This window comes from Sminthopsis crassicaudata, chromosome 2 (genome assembly GCF_048593235.1).
Source record: "Sminthopsis crassicaudata isolate SCR6 chromosome 2, ASM4859323v1, whole genome shotgun sequence".
NCBI lineage: Eukaryota > Metazoa > Chordata > Mammalia > Dasyuromorphia > Dasyuridae > Sminthopsis > Sminthopsis crassicaudata.
In genome coordinates, this window is record NC_133618.1 from 170353137 (window position 1) to 170377801 (window position 24665).

The following is a 24665-nucleotide window of genomic DNA, read 5'->3' on the forward strand; positions in this document are numbered from 1 at the left end:
ATAAGACAAAATGACTCCTAAATCTACCTAGGATGAGTCATCTTTTATTATTTTAAAAATCCTGTCTTAAGTTTGAGTGAATTAATGACTAAAAAATTCGAGTGCCTCATATGCACAATATTTTACAACATCCTTGAATGATGTGTCTGTCTTTTTAATGCAAAATTATTTCAAAAATTAAACAGTTCTGCTAAAAAATTCAAGCCTATGGCTTGTTGCATTGATCTCAGTGGAAACAGTAGTTCAACTTTTTTTCTTTGGGCTAATTATTTCCCTGATTCCTTTGTTCTTTATGGGGTTTCTCCTCCCCATCCTCTAAATCTTTAAGCTTTGTCACTGCTTACTTCTGGATTAACTCTTCAAGTGTTCTGCTTTCTTTAGTTCAGAGCCCAAATAATAAATGCCTAATCAATTTTAGTAGCTAAGAGATTATTTTTGTAAAAAGCTTAAGTCATCAAATGATCCAACTTTAATATTACTCAAAAAGTTATAGTCATATAAATGAGTTCTTTTTCTAAATCTGTTTCCTAATGTTGATAGTATAATTTTCCTAGCAGGTATAATAATTAATGTTCTTTAATGAAAGCTGAACAGAACTTATTTTCAATTATTACTTTATGAGTTTGCCAAGCTTCCTGCTTCTGCTTTCTGCCTATACATTTCTTTTTGTTAATTAATGGTGTGGTAGACAGTAATTGAAGATGCTTGACATTCAGATTTTACTGTTTTGAGCAGTGCTATTTCTTTTTGTAGTTTACAAAAGCAATTTGGGGAGGATGTTATTTAAAATAATTAACTTTTTATATAGGTACATTGTTGCCAAAGTTGCTATGAGTCTTAAGACCTTTTGGAGAGACTACAAAGTTCTTCTTGTTATGATACCTTCTATCGGACTGATTCACATAGGGTGGAAGAGTATTAAGAACAATCCAATTTTCCAACCTACTAATGCTAACGAGGACAGTATTCCAGAATCTGGAATTGTGACACACATGATTACTCAGAAGAACCAAAACCAAGTCAAATAGCAGTCATGCAATGCTTAGGTAAGTGGTTTAGCTATAGCAACTAAACGAATATGTACTAATGAAGAGAAGAGAGAATGTGTACAGAAAAAATTTGGGCAAATCATCTGTTTTTAATTGAAGTAATGGCAGATTTTTATATAATTTTTGTGTGTTTACAGAAAGTAACTATGTCTCATCTGTGTATATCTGAAAATGAATTGTTAAGTTTCAGTAGTATAGTGAGTCAGACATAGCTGCAATTTGTTTTTTTAAGATCTTGACTCTTTATTTTTGCAAAGTCAACCAGATCACATAGCCTACTATCCCTTTAGTAATTTTGTTATTCATTAGGACTTTTAGAAAAGTAATGCCATAAAGACAGATTTGAGATCATAGAAATAAGAATTACATGTGAGTAATTACTACATAGCATAATTTTAGAAAGATTTAAATCAAGTCAATAATTTATTAGGCATCTATTATATGACAGGCAAGGCAGCTAGGTGGTATCGTATATAGAGTACCAGGCCTAATGTCAGGAAGAGTTAAAATCTTGCCTTGGGACATTTATTAGCTTTGTGACAATGACAAATCACTTTACCCCCTTTGTAAAACAAGTTGAAGAAGGAAATATCAAGCCACTATAGTACCTCTGCCAAGATTATCCCAAAATAGGGTCACAGAGAATTAGACAAGAATGAAAAATGACAAAATGCTAAGCATTATGCTAAGCAATGGGAATATAACTTCCCCTCTCCTCCCATCCCTTTCCCTCACACAAACAGATAGTCCCTGCTCTAAAAATGCTCACACTGTAAAGGTGGAGACAACACACAGATAACTGAGACTTGAAGAAAGCCACAAGACAAAAATGAAGAGGAAGAAAATTCCAGGTATGAGGGGCAATGGATGAAAATGCATTGCCTTGTCTGATGAACAACAAAGAGGCCAGTAGATCATAGACTCTGTGAAAGGCAGTAAAGTTGTAAGAACCCAGGAAAGGTTGAGAAGGTGCCAAATTATAAAAGGAAAGCTAAAGAGAGGATTTTTTTATTTGATCCTGCAAGGTTAATAGGAGCCACTAAACTTTATTCAATAGGGGTGTTATATGGACAAACTTGTGCTTTAAGATCATTTTGATAACTGAATACAGAGGATGGGCTGCAGTGGGAGAAAATTGTAGGTGGTGGGTCAGTAGCAAATATTGAATATTGCCTCATGGTGATGTTAGTTTCAAAGGAGAGAAGGTTGTTTACAGGAGATATTTCCAAAGTAGAATGTATGAGAATTAGCTACAGATTGGAGATGGAGGATAAGAGAAAATGAGGAGTAAAGTCTGTTATCATTGTTCTGAGCCCAGCTGACTGGGAAGTTGGTGTTACTCTCCATAGGAATAGAAATATTCGGAAGAAGCAAGTATTTAGGGAAAAGATAAGTCCAGTTTTGAACATGTTGAATTTAAGATGTGTGTGAAGCAGCCATTTAAATGTTAAATAGTTTTAAAATATAGATTGGAGATCAAGAGAGAAATTATTTGGATTTTTAATTATTATTTGGGCAATTAAAATTTTCAAGTGTGTCTCTAAACTAAATCTGTGAACCAGATTTCTGAATTAAAAGTGGGTAGAATAATACCAAGAGATTTTGTGTTACGTTGAGAGCAGCATAATACAGTGAAAAGCCTAATGTTAACATGTTTATAATCATCATCTCTTTTTTTTTTTTCCATGAGGCTGGGGTTAAGTGACTTGCCCAGGGTCACACAGCTAGGAAGTGTTAAGTGTCTGAGACCAGATTTGAATTCCGGTCCTCCTGAATTCAAGGCTGGTGCTCTATCCACTGCGCCACCTACCTGCCCCAACATGTTTATAATCAAAAATTGTTTTGCAGTCAAGATCCTTACTTGGGGCTTTCTTGGCAAAGATATTGAAGTGGGTTTGCCATTTTCTTTTCTAGCTCATGTTACAGATGAGGAAAACAGTAAGGTGACTTGCTCAGAGTCACACAGCTGAATGAATCTTCCTGACTGTAGACCAAAAATGCTATCTAATGTGCCATCTAGCTGCTCAAAAGATAGTCTCATATTTTTTTATATAACAAGGATGGTAATACTTGCCCATTGTCCATTTTTCAGAGTTGTTGTGGGGAAAATGTTCTGTAATACCATAAACTACTGTATAAAAGTCAGTTTTCCTAATTGTTCATTTCAGCAAGTATACCTCAAACATTTGCCATATGCCATATATCAAGCAATAGAAATAGAGATATGAAAACAGATTCTGCCCTCAAGCAGTTTCCTTCCTATTATAGGGATGCAACATACCCATAAAAATGATAGATGAGAGTGATATTGTGGAGGAAAATCAATAAAATTTAGCAAATGGTTGGATATGGAGGATGAGAAAGAAGGAAAAGTCAAGAATAAGTTCAAGTTGACAAACATTGGTGCCTGAAAGAATGGCAGTGCCCTTAGAAGTTTTTATAAATTTTATGTTTTGAGGGAAACAGTTGATGTTACATTTGAGATGCCAACAGTAAAATCAGATGGAAATCTCAAATTTCAAGACTGAAATTCAGGAGATTAAAAATGGATATGTAAAGTTAGAATTATCTGATTTTAAATGATAATTGAATCCCTGAGAACTGCTGAGTTAACCAAAAGAGATAAAGTGGAGAGAGAAGGCCCACTTCAAAACCTTAAGGGAAAAGTATAATAATTAAGCTGATGAGAAGAAATGATAAAAGAAAATGCAAACCAAAGGAAAGCAGTGACATAGAAGTGGAAGGAAAAGAGTGGGCAGGACAAAGAGGTGGTCAAATTGGAAAAACTACAAAGTCATCAGGTAGATAAAAAAAGACTATTTACTTTTAGTAGTTGAGATTGTGGCTAACTTTTAGGAAAAGCAGCTTTATAAATGGAATGGGGTTAGAAGCCAAATTACAAGTGATTGAAAAAAATGAGAGGTGAGAAAATGGAAACACTTCTCTAAAAGTTTGGCTGTGAAAAAAGAATCCACTTTAAATGCTAAACTAGCTTAACAGCTTAGGAAGGTCAAATGAAGGTTTTCTATGAATAGGGAAGAAATTAGTGTTTATAGACACTAGGAATGGAACCATGGGATAAGGAGAGATTGAAGGTAGGAGAGAAGAGAATTAAGGAGCTGATATATTCATAGAAACAGAAGGTTCTGAGAGGAAAAAGTGTGAGTCTGCCTTGGTAAGAATGGATACTTCCTCATCAGAAATTGAAAGAAAGGGACAGTAAAGAATGATTTTTAAAGTGTAGAATAGGGGACTAGAGGGAAGTAAGTAGTGTTGTATAATCTCTTATTCTCTTGAAATATTGTATGAAATATGAAGCATGTAATAATTTTCAGTTTCTGTCAGAGAAAACCTTCAGCCAGTGCCTTGATGAACATAATTTTGGCAAATCCAATTAGCAAGTTAGTATGAATTTCTCCAACAACATGTAAGTGTGAGTGGATAAGTTGGTTAGAGGCATTTCAAGGTTGGAATATTGGAAAAGTAAAGACAAGACCTTCTCACTCAAATCTCTGTCCTTGCACTATTCTAGAACAAAGGAACAAGAGATTGAATAGTAGCTGTTAATATTTTATTCTGTCTTTAAAACAAGATTCCAGGATGTTGTTATTACTCATTTTCTTTAGATTAGGTTTGTAAGTTGCATGGAGCTGCCTGCCCTTATTTCCTTTTCTGTATTATTGCCATGGCATTCTAACAAGTCTTTGTGCTGCCCACATCCCTGTTCCCTAATCCACCCTACAGGCTCTATTGTCAATCTTCCTCATGTGCGTGTCTCACAGTTTTCACTACTAACCCTTAGCTCAGAAAACAGTCTAGTGAATAAAAAGTCCTGTCATTCAATGACAAATTTTTCTACCATTTCGTAATTGGTGCTTTTGCCACATTTCTGTACAGCTTCTGACATCTCAAATCTTCATTATAAAGCTTCCTCCACAGGAAATGATTTTTTTTTCCTTTGAATACCTGTAAAACATTGTATCTTTCTTGTTTTACACTGTAGTTATAATTCACTTGTCTTTTTCTCTCTTTGTTACTCTTATGGCCATTTATTTGCATTGCATTATAAGCTTTTTGAGGGCAAGGATTGTTTGTATTCATCTTCACAGCCTCCTAACTGACTACAGCATCATGCATATACTGGTAACTTAATTGTTGTATTGGTCTTGTTGATAGAGAAAAGGGTTTCTAAATGTAGTATCATGATATTTATATTACATCAGTTTATTGATATACAAAGATTTATTGCATGAATATAAAACCACAATTTCAAGTAAACATTTTCTTTTGATTTTACAAAAACCAAAATAATGATGACAATCCTAAACATAGCCACAGATATGCAATTATCTTTCCACTTAGAAGGGCTAGTTGACTATTAGGTAAACAGACTTTTTTTCTCTGATTAAAGTTTTTTTTTATTTGTTTGTTTTTCCTGAAGCAATTGGGGTTAAGTGACTTGTCCAGGGTCACTCAGGAAGTGTTAAGTGTCTGAGGTCAAATTTGAATGCAGGTCCTCCTGACTTCAGGGCTAGTGCTCTATCCACTGCACCAATTAACAGCCCCTACAAACAGTTTTTATAAGAAAAGAAGTTATACTTCCTTTAACTTACTTTGCCCCATTGACTTTTATAATAGTAGTTGTTTTTTTTTCTCAGATATTCACTCTAATTTATACTTAAATCACAGGGTCACAGGGTTAATCCATTTCTCAAAATAACTTGAAGCTATAAAATGATAAATATATCCATAGTATTAAGCTTTACCATTTCAAACTATCATTCCTCCTAATATATAATTTACTACTATAGTTAAGAAAATTGGTGCTTTGTTTCAACTTGTGCATTTATTTGAAATTTTATAAAGTTTAAAAGATCAGAGAAACTGAGATCAAAGATCAAGTTAGAGCCTATGTTCATTCTCTGCCACCTAGCACATCATTGGCATTCTTGTGTGTGTTATTAATAACTCCAGATTTTAAACATGTTTCTTTGGACAAGACTTCAAAACTGAAAATTACTAATCACAATTGAAATTTCTTCTGAAAATTCTGCTTTAAATTAAATGTGATTTTATTCATATTTTTGTTGCATTGTTAGAATACAAAGGTTTTTAATGTGTGTGTATATACATATATATGTGTGTGTGTGTATATATATATATATATATATATATAACTATTATATATACATACACACATATGCATATATATATATATATATACACATTTATTGTAAGTATAAAATAGTAGTGGCTGTAAAATTAAGGATGTCAAAAGTTGTTCTGTTGTGATGGCTATAAGTAAGATATAAGTACTATAAATACCTCAAGTTTCCAAAGAAATTGCATTTGGTTATAGGCAGAAATATATTAAATGTACATCCCATTTAGTAAAATTATCTCATCTGAGATAAAATAACATTTTTAATTTTGAGGTGAAATGCATTTGTAGATCACTTACCATATTCTAATTTCCCTTGTGCACTTATAATTCACATTGTTTTGCTTTCCAAAATCATTTAAATGTAAATATTTATTCTCAAAAATTTTAAAAATGCAAGGATTTGAAATCTAGTTTAATTTACATATCTGAATTTCTAGAGACTTAAGTTGCTATAAGTACCAGTTTGAAGTCCTTTGCAACTTATTCAGAGGACACAGGCTATTAGAAATGACATTAAATAACATTAAAAATTGTAATTTGCAAGATATATGTGAATTTTTAAGTTGGGGAAGAAACCTCAGAAATCACTTAGTCTGACTCGGATATCTTAATATTTTTGTTTCTTACAGAAGGAAGTCTCTTCCCAAAAGAATTGTCTTTGAAACTTGGATTTCTCTTTGGCATCAGAACAAGAGATGAAACAAACCAGCTGGATTAGAAGGAACTGGCTCCTTGTAGCTGGATTAACTTTTATAGGTGTCCATTTTAGCACATATATTTTACAGATAGCTGCAAAACACTCTGCCAAATCTCAAATTGAATATAAACAAAAGAATATCAAAGAAATTAAGTAAAAGCATCTGTGGAAGTATTAATGTGTTCATTCAGCATGATCTGATAAATTTCAAAAGTATAAACTGTTTAAAATTGCATGGCATTTGTACTTCATTTTCTGAAAGATCCTTGATGAATTAATTTTATTACTTTAAAATACTTGAAAACACATTGTCTAAAAAAATATGATTAAGAAAATAAAACTTATCTTTACTACCTATATATAGCCCAAAGTAAGATGTCTCGTGTTAAACCTAAAAAACCTTCACTATGTACCTGCGAACTACTGACAAAAGATATTATTAGTAAATCAATCTCTGTATTAAGAGAAATTGTGAGCTCTTGCTATGGCCCTTCTGGTAGACTGAAGCAGCTACACAATGGTGTTGGAGGTTCCGTTTGTACAACATCATCATCATCATCCTTGTTCAGTAACCTTTCTGTCATCCATCCTATATTAAAGATTTTGACAACCTCTGTGCAAAATCACGTATCACGTTTTAGTGACTGTGGCTTATTCACAGCCATTCTCTGTTTTAATTTGGTTGAACATTTTCAGCGATTAAACTTGTCAGCTGCTACTGTCATTAAAATAAGTAAGCATCTTTTGAGTCTCTGCATTGACTATCTCAACTCTGAGATCTGTGGCTGCCGAATCTCTGTAGATTTTAGCAATTTGAAGACTCTCCTATGTTTGGTGCAAAGCATATTAACAAGCAAGCCTGCTTGCCTACTCAACAAAAAAGAAGCTGATCATATCAGTACTTTGATTCTGAAAGCATTTTTGCTTACAATTCCAGAAAAGGCTACAGATCATGCTATTTTGGGGAAAAGTATAATTATACCTTTAAAAGATGAAAAAGTTATGGATTCTACTGTATTGCCCGGAATAGTCATTGAAATGCCAGAAGTACAATTGATAAAGTATCCTATCAAAAAGTTACCCTCAGATGCCCTCAAGGTGGCACTTTTTTGTATATCTATGTCTGGAGATCTTTCTGACCCTGGAGAAGGAACACTAGTGATCAGTTATGGAGTTTCTCTTGAAAGTGCAATCTTGGATCAGCTGCTTAACTTGGGAAATCGGCTCATTAATGATCATGTAAATGTTGTTGTGTGCCAAAAAGTTATACATCCAGCTTTGAAGCAATACCTCCATCAGCATCACATTATTACCGTAGACAGAGTTGGAATATCTCTGATGGAACCCCTGGGTGAAATGACAGGTAATACTGAGTTAGTTTTATTTTATTTTATTTTTTTTAGCAAATTAAGATTTTCCCATTTGGGGTATTGTCCACTGTTGGCATATTTTGAAATTGTTCATATAGTAGATTAAGTACATTGTTCTACAGCAAAGGTTTTTTCACATCAACCTAGACACTAAGTGAATAGTAAATCAGTGAAGAAAGAAAGAAGGTTCCCTCTCCCTCTCCCCTTGCTTCTCCTACCTTCTCCCCATTTCACATATGCAGAGATAAATGTATTTGCATGTATACACACATACTTGACACAGTCCCAGTCGCATATTAATGCTTTCTGAATGGCATTTCATATTTTGCCCTAAACCTAATCAAACTTTGAGAACATTTGTGTATACCTATAGAGAGTAGTTATAACTCTGGTTGCACAGGTCAATGAAAAGGCTAACATGTCCAAAATTAATTTTTGGCATGATCTTATCAGCTTTGTTAGAACTAAGCTATAAAGTAGGACTTTTTTACATTTCTCAAAACTCACTTTTCATTTTATCATCTACACTGCATTGAATGAATACTCAAGTGGTGATAACTTGAATGATGCCTAAAAGGTAGGCTAGAATATTCATTTAGGAATTCTCTTATCTTTGTAAAACCCTTTCATTCTCCTGGCTTAATCTCTTATCTGTGAAAAACATCAGCATACTTTAAAGTGACCCTGGTTCATATACTCAGTATCATTAACCCTTCCTTGGCACCTATATCCAGTCAGTTGCCAAGACTTAATTCCAAATCCACATCATCCCTTGTGTCTTATCTCTTTACATTCATCTTGCCAACACTCTTGGCCCTCATTTGTCACCTTTTACCTAGATAGTTACACAGATTTTCCAGGTTTATTGCTATATTTTGCTTTTTCCCTCCTATGTAGTCCAACTGCCAATATAATTCTAAAGCTTAAGTCTAATCATGTCATTCTTTTTATTAAAGAACCTTTAGTGACTCTTTGTTGCCTACAGGATTAGGTAAAACTAATGAGCCTGGTAACATCCCATGTAGTCAGTTGATTCTATCTACATAATATGCATTGCCATCTTTCCTTATAGTCTTCATCTTAATTCAGGCTTTTATCACTTCAGACTATGACAGTAACCTTCTAATTGTTCTCTGTGCTACAAATCTCTTTACTGCAATACAATATTCCCCCCCCACACATTTGTCAGTCATTTTCCTAATGTATTGGTCACTATCTTTGCTTAATATTCTTGTTCCCTTGTTAACTATAAAATCAGTTAAAAAGTCTGCAGTATAGCATTTAAAACACAGCTATTTAGCTCTGACATACTTTTCTGGTCTTGTACATCATACTCTTACACACTGGCCTAGTAAAACTTTTTTTTCTTGTTCCTCACAACATTATGTTCTATATCTTCTCCATGTGGTAATCTACTTTATTAGAATTCCTGGTTTCCTTCAAAACTCAACTCATATCCCCTCCTAGTGGAATCTTATTATCTTCCCAATTGCTAGTACCCTTCCCTCTTCCGAATTATCTTGTATTTATGAATAATTTTGCCATAGTTACATATTTATGTTGTCTCCAACAAAGAATCAGGCAATTTGAATATATTGTGCAAATTATCCACCAGGCACTCTGCTAGACGTTGGGAATATAAATAAAAAGAATTAAATAATCCATGCTACATGCTACATTTAGTAGGAAAACAAGTAAACATATAAGTAAATTAAAAATAAATACAAAGAAAATACATAAAATGTTTAAAATTAAGGTGATGAGTTTGAGGGGATCAGGAAAGACAATGTAGAAGCTGATGTTTGAGCCTCTTGAAGGAATAGAGGGTTTCTATTGAAGCAGAGATGGGGTAGGAATGTAATGACATTAAGGAGCTAGAATGATTGCATATGAGGAACTGTTAAGAAGCATATATTAAGTGCTTATTATATGCCAAGCACTGGGGATAAAAAAGGAGGCAAAAACACTGCCCATAAAGAATATACTGACCACTGTACAGGTTCTATATGAATACTCTGACAGTATGCTCTACTTGCAGATCAAAAAAAAAAAAAAAAAAGATATCCACTAAGGCAGGGAATTGACAGATAGGATGGCAGAGACTAGCCATTAAGCTTTGCTAGCAGAAAAAAAAAAGGTTAAATCTGAAAAGAGAGAGTCCACTTTCATCCCCAATAATTAGAAAAGAAGAAAAGTTACTTGTATGGAGTGTGAGAAGGATCTGACCTCCCTGAGTAATTCTATATTCAAATGTCAAAATCACATTGCAAGTATAGGCTCTATGAATTGATGATGGTATAGACAACTGGAGAGTTGTAGAGTAGGGTGAAGTTAACCATAGATATTCATTGATGGATGTTGATGGATACCTAAATAGGTATTAAATAACTTGGTTTCCACCTTGAAGCTTGACACTTGGCCATAACACAGTATCCAAAGAAACTGAAATGAGTTGGATCCTATAAATGCTTAAGCTAATTAAAGTACACAACCTGGAATTAATAGAGTTAACATATTTCTGGGGGAAGTAGGAATCTGCCAGTGTTGAGATCAACAGGAACCCATCTATATGATGAGCAAATATGTGGAAATATATCAAATTGATTATAGAGGGATATGTCTAGATCATATTCCAGAAAGTACTTCTAAATTTACATAGAGATGATCATATTTTAGTTACTTGTCATTACCAATGTCTGGGCAAGATCATACTTCCATATAGGATATAATCTAAAAATCATTGCTGCTATTGTAAGCAGTGATGATATAAGATAAAACTATCCTTATCTTCTATGTAAATAGGTATCTTCTAATTATGAGGGCATAACATAGAGGAGGCTGATGCCGTTTTTTCCTGGGGAACTCTAGGGCCTAAAAAAGCAGAGTTGTCTGGTTCCAAGGATGGGAAGTCCATGTCTGATAGTCCTCAGAGCAGAGAGCTACTCACTCCATCTTAATTTTCTCATCTCTAAAATGAGGCTAGTAATAGCATCTACCTCTTATGGTTGTGTGAGGATTAAACAAGATCATGAAATTGACCCATTCTGATGAATTTCTCTGGGCACCAAATTTGACAGTTTTCCATAAACCTTCACAATCGCTGGTATCTTGATGGCATCAGTAGATAATTGGCCATGGAATCAGGTGGATGTGAATTCAAATCTAGCCTTACACACTAGCTGTATTTGACACTGCTATACAAGTCACTTATCCCCAATTGAAAAAGGGAAAGGAGGGGTTCTTAGAAAATAGCTCATATTTCAGTGAAATTTGAGACAAAGTTCTCAGCTTGAAAGGATATTTAAGAAGGGATAGAGGAAAGGTTGGGAAGAGCCAATGTTCCAATAGGAATAGTAAGTCAATTAAAAAAAATTTGCTTAGTCCATATGAATCCACTCAGTGACAATGTCCAAAAATGTATGTCTTTTCCTGCACCTTGAATCCATCAGGAAATGAACAATGTGATTTTCACATAAGTCTCTAATGTTCAGGCTAGCTTTTTGGAGGACCTCGGCATCAGCCCGAGAAGTGATGAAGGCATGACAGTCACCACAAGACTGGTCAAAGAATGTCTATCTTTCAATCCTTCTTAGCCCTTATATACCTTATTGTAATACCTTATTGTAATTACATCATTACAGCATACTGAGTATGTGTGAACAAGAGAACCATTACATCACCATACTAAGTACATTTGTGAATTAGATAACCATTGTATCATCAATTCCACTGAGTTACCATCTTGTTGTAAAGTATACTTCTCCAAGGTTCCAGCTCTCTACATTAAGTCCTTTAGAGATAAGATTAGATTTTGCTTTAATCAGTGTTAAGTCTTTCAAAGTTGTTTTTCCTTTACAATTTTGACATTGTATACATTGTTCTGGTGCTACACTTCAATTTTGCATTTTGTATAAGTTTATGTTTCTTAGGATTTTATATAATCTTTTTTGTTGTTTCTTACAGCATAATTAATATTTCATTACATTTATAAAGTGATTTATTTAGCCATTCCCTAAATGATAGCCATGTCTTTTATTTCTACTAATTTGCTATTTTCATTTTGATCTTCTCTCATGGTCAAGAAGTTTGTAACCATTTCTTATCCTTTTAAACTATTTCTTAAAACCAGACTAAATAATTTGTAGATGTTACAGGGAAAATACTAGAGACAATAGGGAACTACTGAAGTATTTTAAGCAGGAAAATATAAGTAGTTAGTTCTATGTCTAACTGTGATTAAGAGTGTCAGATGTGGAAATCATTGAATAACACCAAAAAAAATTAAATTGGATGTTATTTTAAGAGACAATAGATTATTTGCCAACATAGGTGTCGATTTCTATATTAGCTTTCTATATTCAGTCATGCCATTGGCCCAAAGGTCAAAATCAATACTACAGGACTTTATTGAATAGAAATAACAACATACTAGTGCTTCAGGAGAATAATTTTTCAGATATATGTTGGATGTGTTGGAAAAAAGGAGACACTTAAGAGAGGAAGACCATTTAGGAAGTTTCAGTAGTATTCCAGGAGACAAGTGAAGGAGCCTGAATTAAAATGGAGTATCTATGTGACTAGAGAGAAAGAAGGGCTGTTGTGGTAAAATCAAGATTTGACAACTAATTGGATGGAAGTAAGAAGAAGGAGTTGAGAATTACAAATTGAGTGATTAGCAGTATAGTTATTCACTGGGAAGAAATAGGGTTGTCTGGGAAAAGGGATGGGTTTAAAGGAAAAAATGAGTTTAAATTGAACATGTTCCATTTAAGATATATATGGTGCTTGTATGTCAAATTGACAGTGAAACAGAATGAGAGTTAAGGAGCAAGATTAGGGCTGATTGTATAGAAGTGAGCATGATATGCATGGAAATTATAATTAAACCCATGGGAGATGATAAGGTCACTAAGAGTGTGTGCAGAGAAAAGAGAATAGAACAGTGCCTTAGTAAGAGCATATAATAAGTTAGAGGCATATAATAGAATGATAATCAGCAAAGGAGACAGAACTGGTCAATAGGGTAGAGGGAGAACAGAAAACATTGTAATACAGAAGCTCAGAGAGTATATTTCTAGAAAGAAATGGTTATTAGTGGAAACGTGCTTTAGAGAGGTTATAAGTATAAAAATGTCTAAAAATTATCTTCCTAATTTTAATTTTATATTGCTTTTTCTACTTATAAATATGGTTAATTTTTTTAAAGTTTGGAAATTATGCTTGTCAATTATATTCGATTTGAAAATACAAAATGTTTCTTCTAACATTTAAGTTTTTCCACAGTCTGGTTTATTCATGTCTTTATTTCCCTATGTGAGCTATTAGCTAGCTATTCCTTGAATCTGTCTTTTAATTCTTGTCTCTTTGGATATACACACACTGTTTCCCTATCTCTAGAATGTAATCCCTCCTCAGTTCTTCCTAAAGGGTTCAGCTCAGGTAAATTTTCTTCTCTGTCTGTGAAGCCTTCTCCAATTCTCCATTTATTAGCATTGAGTTTACTTTGTGTTTGCTTATCTGAATGTTATGTCTTTCCAGTAAAAAGAAATGCTTCTTAAGTTAGAAACTATTATCCTTTTGTCTTCTCTGAATGGAGTTGGACTGAATCTTACTACTGTCCAATGAATAATTTTTTTTTAAATTACTGAGCAAAATTATAGTAAATACATAATATGGCCATGGAATGGGACAAAACTAACTGTCCTCAAATAGTTCCATGAACACTATAGTCCAACCAGCTGAGCTAACTGAAAGTAAAAGTCATAATTTAATCAAGAATATGAGAGGATCACAGAATCATAGATTATACCTGGAAAGGACTTGCAAAGATCACCTAATACTACACCACAATTTTACAGATGAAGAATTTGAGACCTTAAGAGTAGAAATTATTTGTTTAAGATCACAGAAAAAGCAAGTAACAGCTGAAATTTGAATCAGGACTTCTGCCTCTAAATCCAGCCCTCTTTGCCTTGTCCCTATTAATTTCTCTCAGTAACATTAGTCATCAAACTCAGATCTCCAAAGGAACTCATTAACTCATTAATAATTTATTTAATTTTACAATATGTGAGGCTATCTAATCCATTGTCTACCAAAATCATGAACCCTAATAAATATAACAAACGAAACTGCATTCTTTTACAAAAATATATAATTCAGACTTAATTCACAGTGTTAGTCTCTTCCCTGCTTTCCCTTAACTCATATATGAAGTGTTAATTTGTTTGTTATTTAATTTAAAATGTTTAATTGTTACTTAATTTGTTAGAAAAATGCACTCAATTTAAAATGTTTTGTTGAATAGGTGCACAACCTATTGGTTCCCTGAATTTTATCTCACCTACAAGTTATGGATATGTGAAGGATTTGTGCACTGTGAATTTTGGTTCAAAACACTACTTTCACTTAATTCCTAATGATTCAACTGTCTGCAGTTTGCTTCTCTGTAACAGAAATGAGACTTCCTGGAATGAACTGAAGGTGAGGCAAGAGTCTTGAATTCCCCATTTAAGTACAGAATTTAAATAGGTAAATGAGATGACCACTATGGTGTTTTTATCCTTTGATGAACTATTTATTTCTTTCATAGAATTAGAATTATTTATTTCTTTTCTATTGTTTTTTCAATGAAAGTATATGTTAAAGCAATATATATGTATATGTTTATACAGTTATCTTGCTGTTCAAGAAAAATTTGATTTAGAAATAAGGTAAGAATAACCTGAGAAGGAAAACAAAAATGCAAGTGGACAATAACAGAAGGAGTGGAAATGCTATGTTGTGATTTACACTCATTTCCCATAGTTCTTTTGCTGGGTGTAGCTGATACTATTCATTATTGAACAATTGGAACTGATTTTATTTGGTTCATCTCATCAACAAGCCTCTTTAAAACAACATGTGATTGTAGTATTTTTAGGAAGAATATTGTAATGGGAATTTTAAGACTTGGATTTGAATCCCCCCTTCTGCTTTTTTCTCTTATGACTTTGAACACAACTCTGAGCCTTTCTGAATCCCAGTCTTTTCATTGAGGTAGTTAGATTGGATCACAGGATCATAGATGTAGATGTGAAAGGATCTTGGAGGATATAAGACCAAGCTCTTCATTTTACAGGTGAAAAGATGGAGCCCTAAGGAATTAAATGACTTGTCCAGATTGACATCAGAATTTGAACCAAATATAATAATATATAGAATTTCATTGAAGAACAAAAATTGCAGAGACAAAGTTACTTAAAATCAGTCTGTTCACATGTATGATTATTCTATGAGACTTTAATTTTCTTATCACAAGATTACTGAGAATCAGTCCATGAAGTGGGTAGAGAACTGGCCTTAGAACCAGGAGGTCTCAATTCAAGTCCTGCCTCTGATACATATGAGCTATGTCACCTATTCACTAAAGATGATAAGTTGCAGAGAAGAGGCTACTCTGCATTGGTAGTAACAGGTTCCTCATCCGAAGGTTCCCTGTACCAGTGAAAACAGATCCAGTCTTCATTTCAATAGCTACTTCAAAGTTTCAAAGAAGCTGTTCTCAAAAGGAATCTGTGATCCATATTTTCTTTAGAATACAGTTGTGTAGAAGATTACAGTCCAGTTGTATCGCTGATTGAAATCATCTTGGTTGAAACTTGTTTGTATGTAATAACTGTTATTTAAAAAAAAAAAAAACTTTTTAAAAATTACAAAGTACCCCACGATAGCCTTGTGAAGTACATAGTACAAGTATTAAACTCACTTTACAGATGAGGAAACTGGGGTCATAGCCTGTGAGTGACTTATACTAACACAGGTAGTTAGCATGAGAGACAGGATTCAAATCTAGACCTCTTGATTCCAAGAACAGGTCCTTTTCTGCTGGACCATGTTATCTATTATGGAAGAGATGTGTGTTCCAGTGCCCCAAAACAAGTATGCACGCTTTAGTACCTTCTCTTATTTGTTGGCCAGAACCATTTTCAGTTGGGCATTTGAACCATGCCAACACTTACTCTTGTCCCTTGAAAATTACAGTTGGGTTATTGAGTGTCATGTTCCTTTGAAAGTTTTTTTCCCCTTTATGGATGTGATAGCAACTTCTGACTTTGCTAGACGCATTTCTGTTTTTCAGCTTGCATGTCAAACAGCACAGCATGTCTTACAGTTAACAATCAGGGAACCTTTGGCTTTGCTGGGAGGTGGCTGTACTGAAACCCACTTGGCCTCTTTTTTAAGAAATAAGGTAAGTAAGGTTTAACTTACCTTGTGAGATTAGCCACATTTATATTAGTTTTATTTATATTTTTTAGATTGTGGATTCAATTTCAACCTCAAGAGTAAATTTCCTCAAACAGCTGAATTATACTACAGAATATTCTCTTCTAGTGAATAACCAAATCACTTGAGTAGGTTTTCCATGCAACAAGCCTCTTTATTTTTTTTCATAAAAGTTAGAAATTTTATTTTATTATTTTTGTTTTGGTCATGTCTATCAATTTTTTTTCAAATTTATTTCATTTAAAGAAACATAAGAAAAAAAAAACAACAACAAACAAAAGGAATACAAAACAAAATAGAACATTATCATGTGCCCAGCAGAACATCAGGGAGGATTCAAAATATATAACAACAAATACAACTTCCATAAAGTAGAAGAAATTATAATCACAAATGTCCATCTTTTTTTCACTTCCCTATAAATTGTTCTTTTGTTCTCTGCTGGGCAAGTTTTTTTACTTTATTCTTTTTTTCCCCTTTTCATCCTCCCTACCATCCCCAAATAGGTTATAATTAAGAAAGGATGTATTTATATATACATATGTAGATGTATACACATGCATAAATACACACACCCTCACATAGATATATACATATCTGTCCTATCCCAGCTGACCCTTTGCTTTAATTCTGTTCCTAACTTGTCTTGCCATTACTTAACCTCTATCAATATGTATAATTTTAAAAAATAATTATTATAGCTTTTTATTTGCAAGATATATGCATGGGTAATTTTTTAGCATTGACCCTTGCAAAATCTGTGACAACTTTTCCCCTCCTTCCCCCCACCCCCTCCCCTAGATGGCAGGTAGACCAATACATGTTAAATATGTTAAAGTATATGTTAAAGCAATATATATGTACATATTTATACAGTTATCTTGCTGCTCAAGAAAAATTGGATTTAGAAATAAGGTAAGAATAACCTGAGAAGGAAAACAAAAATGCAAGTGGACAATAACAGAAGGAGTGGAAATGCTATGTTCTGATTTACACTCATTTCCCATAGTTCTTTTGCTGGGTGTAGCTGATACTATTCATTATTGAACAATTGGAACTGATTTGGTTCATCTCATCAACAAGCCTCTTTAAAACAGCATGTAATTGTAGTATTATAGGAAGAATATTGTAATGGGAATTTTAAGACTTGGATTTGAATCCCCCCTTCTGCTTTTTTCTCTTATGACTTTGAACACAACTCTGAGCCTTTCTGAATCCCAGTCTTTCATTGAGGTAGTTAGATTGGATCATAGATGTAGATGTGAAAGGATCTTGGAAGATATAAGGCCAAGCAGGTGAAAAGATGGAGCCCTAAGGAATTAAATGACTTGTCCAGATTGACATCAGAATTTGAACTAAAGTCTTTCTAACTTTTTTTTTTTTTTTTTCAGTATTCTGTGATTCCATAAGTTAGGCTGTTTCAATAAATAATACCAGGGAAGCAAGGAAAAGATATATGGAATGTTAGGGACATTTTGCAAATTACTAAGTCCCTATACATTTAACACTGATACCTAATTTAAAGATCATAGATTTAGTGCTTAAAGAGACCTATAAATCATGTAGTTCAGCCTTCTCAAATTATGAAAAAAATAAGGTTGCAGTGGTCCTCAAACTTTTAAAATAGGGGGCCAGTTCACTGTCGCTCAGACTGTTGGAGGGCCGGACTATAGTAAAAACAAAAATTCACACTCTGTCTCCACCCCTCAGCCTATTGGCCATAACCTGGCGGGCCGCATAAACGTCTTCAGCAGGCCACATCTGGCCCGCAGGCCGTAGTTTGAGGACCACTGGTTTAGAGAGTCAGTGTCATTTGACCAAATTAGTAAGTCATAGACCTGGATTCTGCCTTCAGTTCCAGGTTTGTTTGTTTTTTTCCATCTTATCATGTAGCCTTCCTAGGATGATCCTTTGCCACATTTCAGCTATTTATCTTGTGGGCACAGCTTCTGCGATCTCTGTTCCTCCACTGAAGTGATTCTGATTGCAATTTTCAGTAAACAAAAATCGGTTAATCCCTTTTCCTGAGACCAAAGTAGTATAAGGAAGAGTATGTTGTCCATCTTCCTTTTCTCCTGAGTGGTGGAAGAAATGTTTATATGTTTGTTCTTGAAAACATATAAATCTTTGAAGGAAATTTCCTTTTGTAAATGCTACTGGATATTAAGTTAATAGAATTATGAAATTAATAACTAACCTACATGAATGAGGAGGGCATAGTTCATGAGAGTTCAAGTGCCTAGAAATAGGGAAAATGTCACTACTCTTCCAACTTCTAGGCTCATTTCTTGGAACTATGAAAGTTTCAACCCTTTGGAACCAATGAAAAGAGAGCCAGAAGACTTAAATTCCTTCTGAGCCAATTCCTATAGCAAACCCAACACCAGCATATAAAAACTCTTTGGCCTTTTAGCTGAGGCAATATGTTTGTAGGGTTTTTGCAGGATCTAGCATGACCAAGAACTGCTAATGAAATTTTGTTAGCACTTTGCCAAGTACCCAAATTTATAATAATTAATTAAAATACATTGTTTTGAAATTTTTATGATATATAAATTTTGGTATTCCATTTGTATAAATTCGTATTCCTTATTTTTAAAAACATTTAATCAGCAAATATTAGGCATCTATTATGTGTCAAGTCTTTGGATACATATATAAACAATCCTTTTCCTCACTGAGTTTACATTCTAATGGGGAAGATAACATGTATATGTGTTACTATATGCAGAATAACTTTAAAGTAAACAAATATGAGCAAGTGCAAAATAGTTAAAGACTAAATTGTTTGGGAAGGAAGCTAAGCATTCCTGCCAAAGTAGGTGTTTTGAGCTGCATCTTGAAGAAAGGAACTCTATAACATGAATGATAGTGTAGAAAGAGTGCATTTAGACATGAAGAAGAGCTGTTCAAAAGTGGGGCTGTAGAAGATGGAGTGAAGAGTAGAGTACCACAAGAATAGAGAGAGAGGTTGGACTTGGCTTGTAACAGGCTTTAAAGGCTGAACAGAGTAGTTTATATTTTAATACTAGTTGTCCTAAGAATCACTGGAGTTAATTGAGCAGAGGATTGTGGTCAGATCTAAATTTTTTTTTTTTAATTTAATTTTTATTTTATTTTATAATTATAACTTTTTTTTTTTTTTGACAGTACATATGCATGGGTAATTTTTTACAACATTATCCCTTGCACTTACTTCTGTTCAGATTTTTTCCCTTCCTCCCCCAACCCCCTCCCCCAGATGGCAGGCAGTATTATACATGTTAAATATATTACAGTATATTCAAGATATAATATATATGTGTAGAACCGAATTTTTTTGTTGCACAGGAAGAATTGGATTCAGAAGGTAAAAATAACAGTTTACACTCATTTCCCAGTGTTCCTTTTCTGGATGTAGCTGATTCTGTCCATCATTAATCAATTGGAATTGGATTAGCTCTTCTCTATGTTGAAGATATCCACCTCCATCAGCATACATCCTCGTACAGTATCATTGTTGAAGTGTATAATGATCTTCTGGTTCTGCTCGTTTCACTTATCATCAGTTGATGCAAGTCTCTCCAAGCCTCTCTGTATTTCTCCTCTTGGTCATTTCTTATAGAACAATAATATTCCATAATATTCATATACCATAATTTACCCAACCATTCTCCAATTGATGGACATCCATTCATCTTCCAGCTTCTAGCCACTATGAAAAGGGCTGCCACAAACATTTTGGCACATACAGGTCCCTTTCCCTTCTTTAGTATTTCTTTGGGATATAAGCCCAGTAGTAGTATGGCTGGGTCAAAGGGTATGCACATTTTGATAACTTTTTGGGCATAATTCCAGATTGCTCTCCAGAATGGTTGGATTCTTTCACAACTCCACCAACAATGCATCAGTGTCCCAGTTTTCTCACAGCCCCTCCAACATTCATCGTTATTTGTTCCTGTCATCTTAGCCAATCTAACAGGTGTGTAATGATACCTCAGAGTTGTCTTAATTTGCATTTCTCTGATCAATAGTGATTTGGAACACTCTTTCATATGAGTGGAAATAGTTTTAATTTCATCATCCGAAAATTGTCTGTTCATATCCTTTGACTATTTATCAATTGGAGAATGGCTGGATTTCTTATAAATTAAAGTCAATTCTCTGTATATTTTGGAGATAAGGCCTTTATCAGAACCTTTAACTGTAAAAATGTTTTTCCCAATTTGTTACTTCCCTTCTAATCTTGTTTGCATTAGTTTTGTTTGTGCAAAAACTTTTTAATTTGGTGTAATCAAAATGTTCTATTTTGTGATCAATAATGGTCTCTAGTTCTCCCTTGGACACAAACTCCTTCCTCCTCCACAAGTCTGAGAGGTAAACCATCCCATGTTCCTCCAATTTATTTATGATTTCGTTCTTTATGCCTAAATCTTGGACCCATTTTGATCTAATCTTAGTATGTGGTGTTAAATGTGGGTCCATGGGTCAGATCTAAATTTAATGAAAGTCATTTTGGCAGCAGTGTAGGATTGATTACAGTGGTGAGAGATTTGAGGCAGTATGATGCCACAGGAAAGATGCTCAACAGAGGAGGTTTGGAGCATTTAAGTACTCACATCACATATAGCCTCAGTATTATTAGTGTTATAATTCAGCAATTTAGCTCTTTCAGGATATTTTATGTCCCACACTTCCAGAGAATGTTGGTTTTTATTATATGTGAGTTCTAAATACTGTGAACTGAAATTAAAAAAAAAAATTTGCATCTATACAGTATTGTTAAATTTTCTGTAAACCTCTCCTCAGATTTTAGTATTATATTTTCCCCTAAATCAGCTATTCATGTATGACTTTTCCTTTCTAGTAATTTGTAAACTCATGGATCCAGCTCTGCTCTCTCCTATCAGAATGCAGATTCCCTGAAGCCAGGGAATGTTTGATTTATCTATTTCTATATCCAGTACTTAGCACAATTCTGTGCATAGGGTGGGCATTTAATAAATCCTTCATTCATACATTCATTAATTCCTGTTTGTTTTTGTTCCTGTAGGGTTTAGATTTTAATTTTTAAAAATTCAGGATCTTGTTATCATTGTGGACACTTTCTTCCACCAATGAAGATTCATGCATACCTTTTAAACCTGTATTATTATTGTTCATTTTCATCCATAAATTTTCCAAAAAACATCTATTTGCTAGCTTCTATCTTTTTACATTTCATAGATATTATGGCTATACTTGTTCTTAAAGTATATGACCAGCTCACCTCCCTTTCCTAATCATGTATATCCTTGATATATTTCATCAACAACTTTCTTGTGAAAAAGTGGCATAATATGTTTTTGCACCATATGTATGTTTTCTCTGCTCCTTTTCATTGGCTTTTGGCTCTCCTGCCATTTTATTCACTTAAAATCATTGCAGTGTAGGAACTGTAGCCATAAAACATCAGCAAAAGACTATTATATATATATATATGTGTGTGTGTGTGTGTGTGTGTACAGGTATATTTTTTAATGTCAATGAACAGTTTGAGATAATTAAAAGCTCTGTTCAACCTCCCAAATTTGTTCCAATTTTTTTCTTATCTTAATTCCAGAACCTAGCCATTTTTTATCTGTGTATTTATCCCAGCTCTACAGAGGATTGGCCTGACCGAAAATAACTACATGTCATAATTTGGGCAACATACATTTTTCATCCATTTGTTTTTTTCCTCTCTAGGTTGCTATGCTTATGTCTTATGAGAGACCAAATCTCTTTAGAAAAAAAAATTAATTTTTTTATGAATTTAATAAATATCAACATTTTAATATGCAAAGAAAAAAAAAGGGAATTGCATAAGAAATTACGAACAACTTCTGTTACATACTGTTTGTCTTTTTACACCATGATCACTTTTTATCTTTTTTTTTTGTATAATTCAAATATAATGTGATAGTTCCAACATGGCCCTGGTTTTTTTTTTTTTTTCCCCTAAACTTCCTCCTATCCTTTTCAATTTACTCTTTAAATGATTTATTGACACCCTTTTTTGTCTTCCCTTTTTATTATCATGATCACTACTTCTCCCCCCCCAAAAAAAAAAAGAAAAATGAAAACTCATCCCCCATAACAAAATATAGTCATACAGAACAAAAATGTATAGTGCCTTTGTTTGAAAAACTATAACTCAATATCAGTGAAAAGACTATGTAGTGTTTTGTATTAGAACCATAAACACAGAGGCATCTGATATTCTCTATATTACTAAATCATCTGTATTACTAAATATAGTCTAATTTGGCAATAACTTACGAAGACTTGCTCATAATGTATTTTATATTTTCAAGTATATTTTTGAATATGTGCTGACCAAGATTATCTTGGTTGTGGCTGTTTTTAGGATGGTGATCACCTTTCAAAATCTTTTCCTTGGAATTTTCAGAAATCTTTCCTTGAAAATTGTTCCCTGAATATTTTTGAAATTTTGCCACTGTTCCAACTTGGATTTCTTCTTTATACGTGTGACCCACCAAGAATTTAAGAATTAAAAGTGGAAAATAGAGATGAGTTAGGGACTACACATGTGAGTTCATTGATATAAAGAATTTTCAGGTGATACCACTTCACATAACATGCATCAGCACTTTGTCTACAGCTTGTAGCATTAAAAAAATGGCCTACAGCTCTTAGACTTGCAGCTCAAATCCTAGACATTCTTGTCTCCCAGAACTGCTTTCTGTAAATGTGCCTCTCTGTTTTTACCTTTAAACTATCAAATCTTGGGGGTTTAATTTTTGATAAGTCATTGCATTTAAAAGTATTAATCAGTGCAAAAATATTGACATTACCCCTTATGGAATTTTCTATTAGAATAAATGTATCAAATAAAATATAAAAAATATATTGTTATGACACACTGCCCTTTTTCTATGAAGATAACATTTCTGGCAAAGATAAATGTATTTGATTTTTCTCTCAATGATAGTGATGAATCTTCACTAACCCATCTCCACTCTTGCATTTTGAGGTCTGGCTAGTTTCCTGTGCACGCTTTTGACCTACATGCATTACTATGGAACAAAACTGTTACAGACTGACCCATACAGTTTTCTTGGTAATATACTCCAGTTAGTTGGATTCATCAATAACAGAAGTTTCGTTAATGAGATTTTCAAAAGAGATACTCGAATAATTTTTTAAAAACTTGAGACTGTTCAGTCTTTTAACTGCATGTGTCTTTCAACAATGTCTATATTTCATTTCAGGTTGCCAGTGTTCCAGAAAGCATCCTCAAAGTCAATGACTGTACTGAAACAGAATACAAAATAGTTGCTGATGCATTTTGCAATGCACTACAGTCTGTTGCGTGCTCTCTAGAACATGATAAGGGTAAAATTCTTATCGATAGGAAATATGGACACTTTTGGTCAATTCAACCAGATTTTCCCTCAAATGTGAAATGGCAAGATTTGGTTTTAAAATGTGGTTGTGGACTCTTTGGTAACCAAGAAGATCTAAATTGGTGCTTCTTACAAGGCATTCATTCCTTTTCTCTACAAAATGCTTCTATCCAACAAGTCACAAACTCAACTGACCATCTGACTTTGGACTGTTTTACTGCAAAGCTTCACGGCCTACAAGTTGCTGTGGAGACAGCCAGTCTGATTTTGGATCTGTCATACATCATTGAAGATAAAAACTGATCTGAATTTCAAGTGCATTTTGAAAAAAATATGTTTATGTGAAAAAATTCTCAAGGTAGAAAAAATATTGAACATAGTAACTCACTCTGAATTTTTTTCTACTCTTATGAATATTAACTCTTTTTTGAGTTAATCAACTCGTTTGATTAGACCATTTAAAGTAAGCGAAATTATAACTTAAGTGGAAGTATTCATCCAACAGTAAACCTATAGAGTATTGTTAAAGGAACTTTAATAATTATGTAAATTTAGCAGCTACTGTATAACATCTTTATTCTGAATATTTCCTTATTTATCTTTCAATAAATATGAAATAGAGAAAAGCATTGCCTTGTTCTCATTCCATTTTTGACATGAGTATTATAGATATTTATCATGTATTACTAATTCTGTACATTTAAAATATTAAAATTTACCCCAAGCAATAACATTCTTCTCTAATCTAAAAAA

General features: G+C 33.5%; 3 protein-coding genes across 3 annotated transcripts; all 3 read left to right on the plus strand.

Annotated features, from left to right (window-relative positions):
* The first annotated feature begins 830 nt into the window (after positions 1–830).
* On the plus strand, positions 831–7265 carry LOC141555182 (uncharacterized). The gene is made up of 2 exons (XM_074287856.1): positions 831–1046; positions 6843–7265. The coding sequence occupies exon 1, from the start codon at positions 831–833 to the stop codon at positions 1026–1028; it is 198 nt and encodes a 65-aa protein (XP_074143957.1). The 3' UTR covers positions 1029–1046; positions 6843–7265.
* Positions 6843–24541, plus strand: MKKS (MKKS centrosomal shuttling protein). Its single transcript, XM_074287855.1, has 4 exons — positions 6843–8273; positions 14588–14763; positions 16400–16510; positions 23778–24541. Exons 1-4 carry the CDS (start codon positions 7286–7288, stop codon positions 24213–24215), a joined length of 1713 nt encoding a protein of 570 aa, XP_074143956.1. The 5' UTR covers positions 6843–7285; the 3' UTR covers positions 24216–24541.
* LOC141555183 (uncharacterized) lies at positions 6909–7265 on the plus strand. The gene has a single exon (XM_074287857.1). It carries the CDS (start codon positions 6909–6911, stop codon positions 7065–7067), a length of 159 nt encoding a protein of 52 aa, XP_074143958.1. The 3' UTR covers positions 7068–7265.
* Positions 24542–24665: the final 124 nt, after the last annotated feature.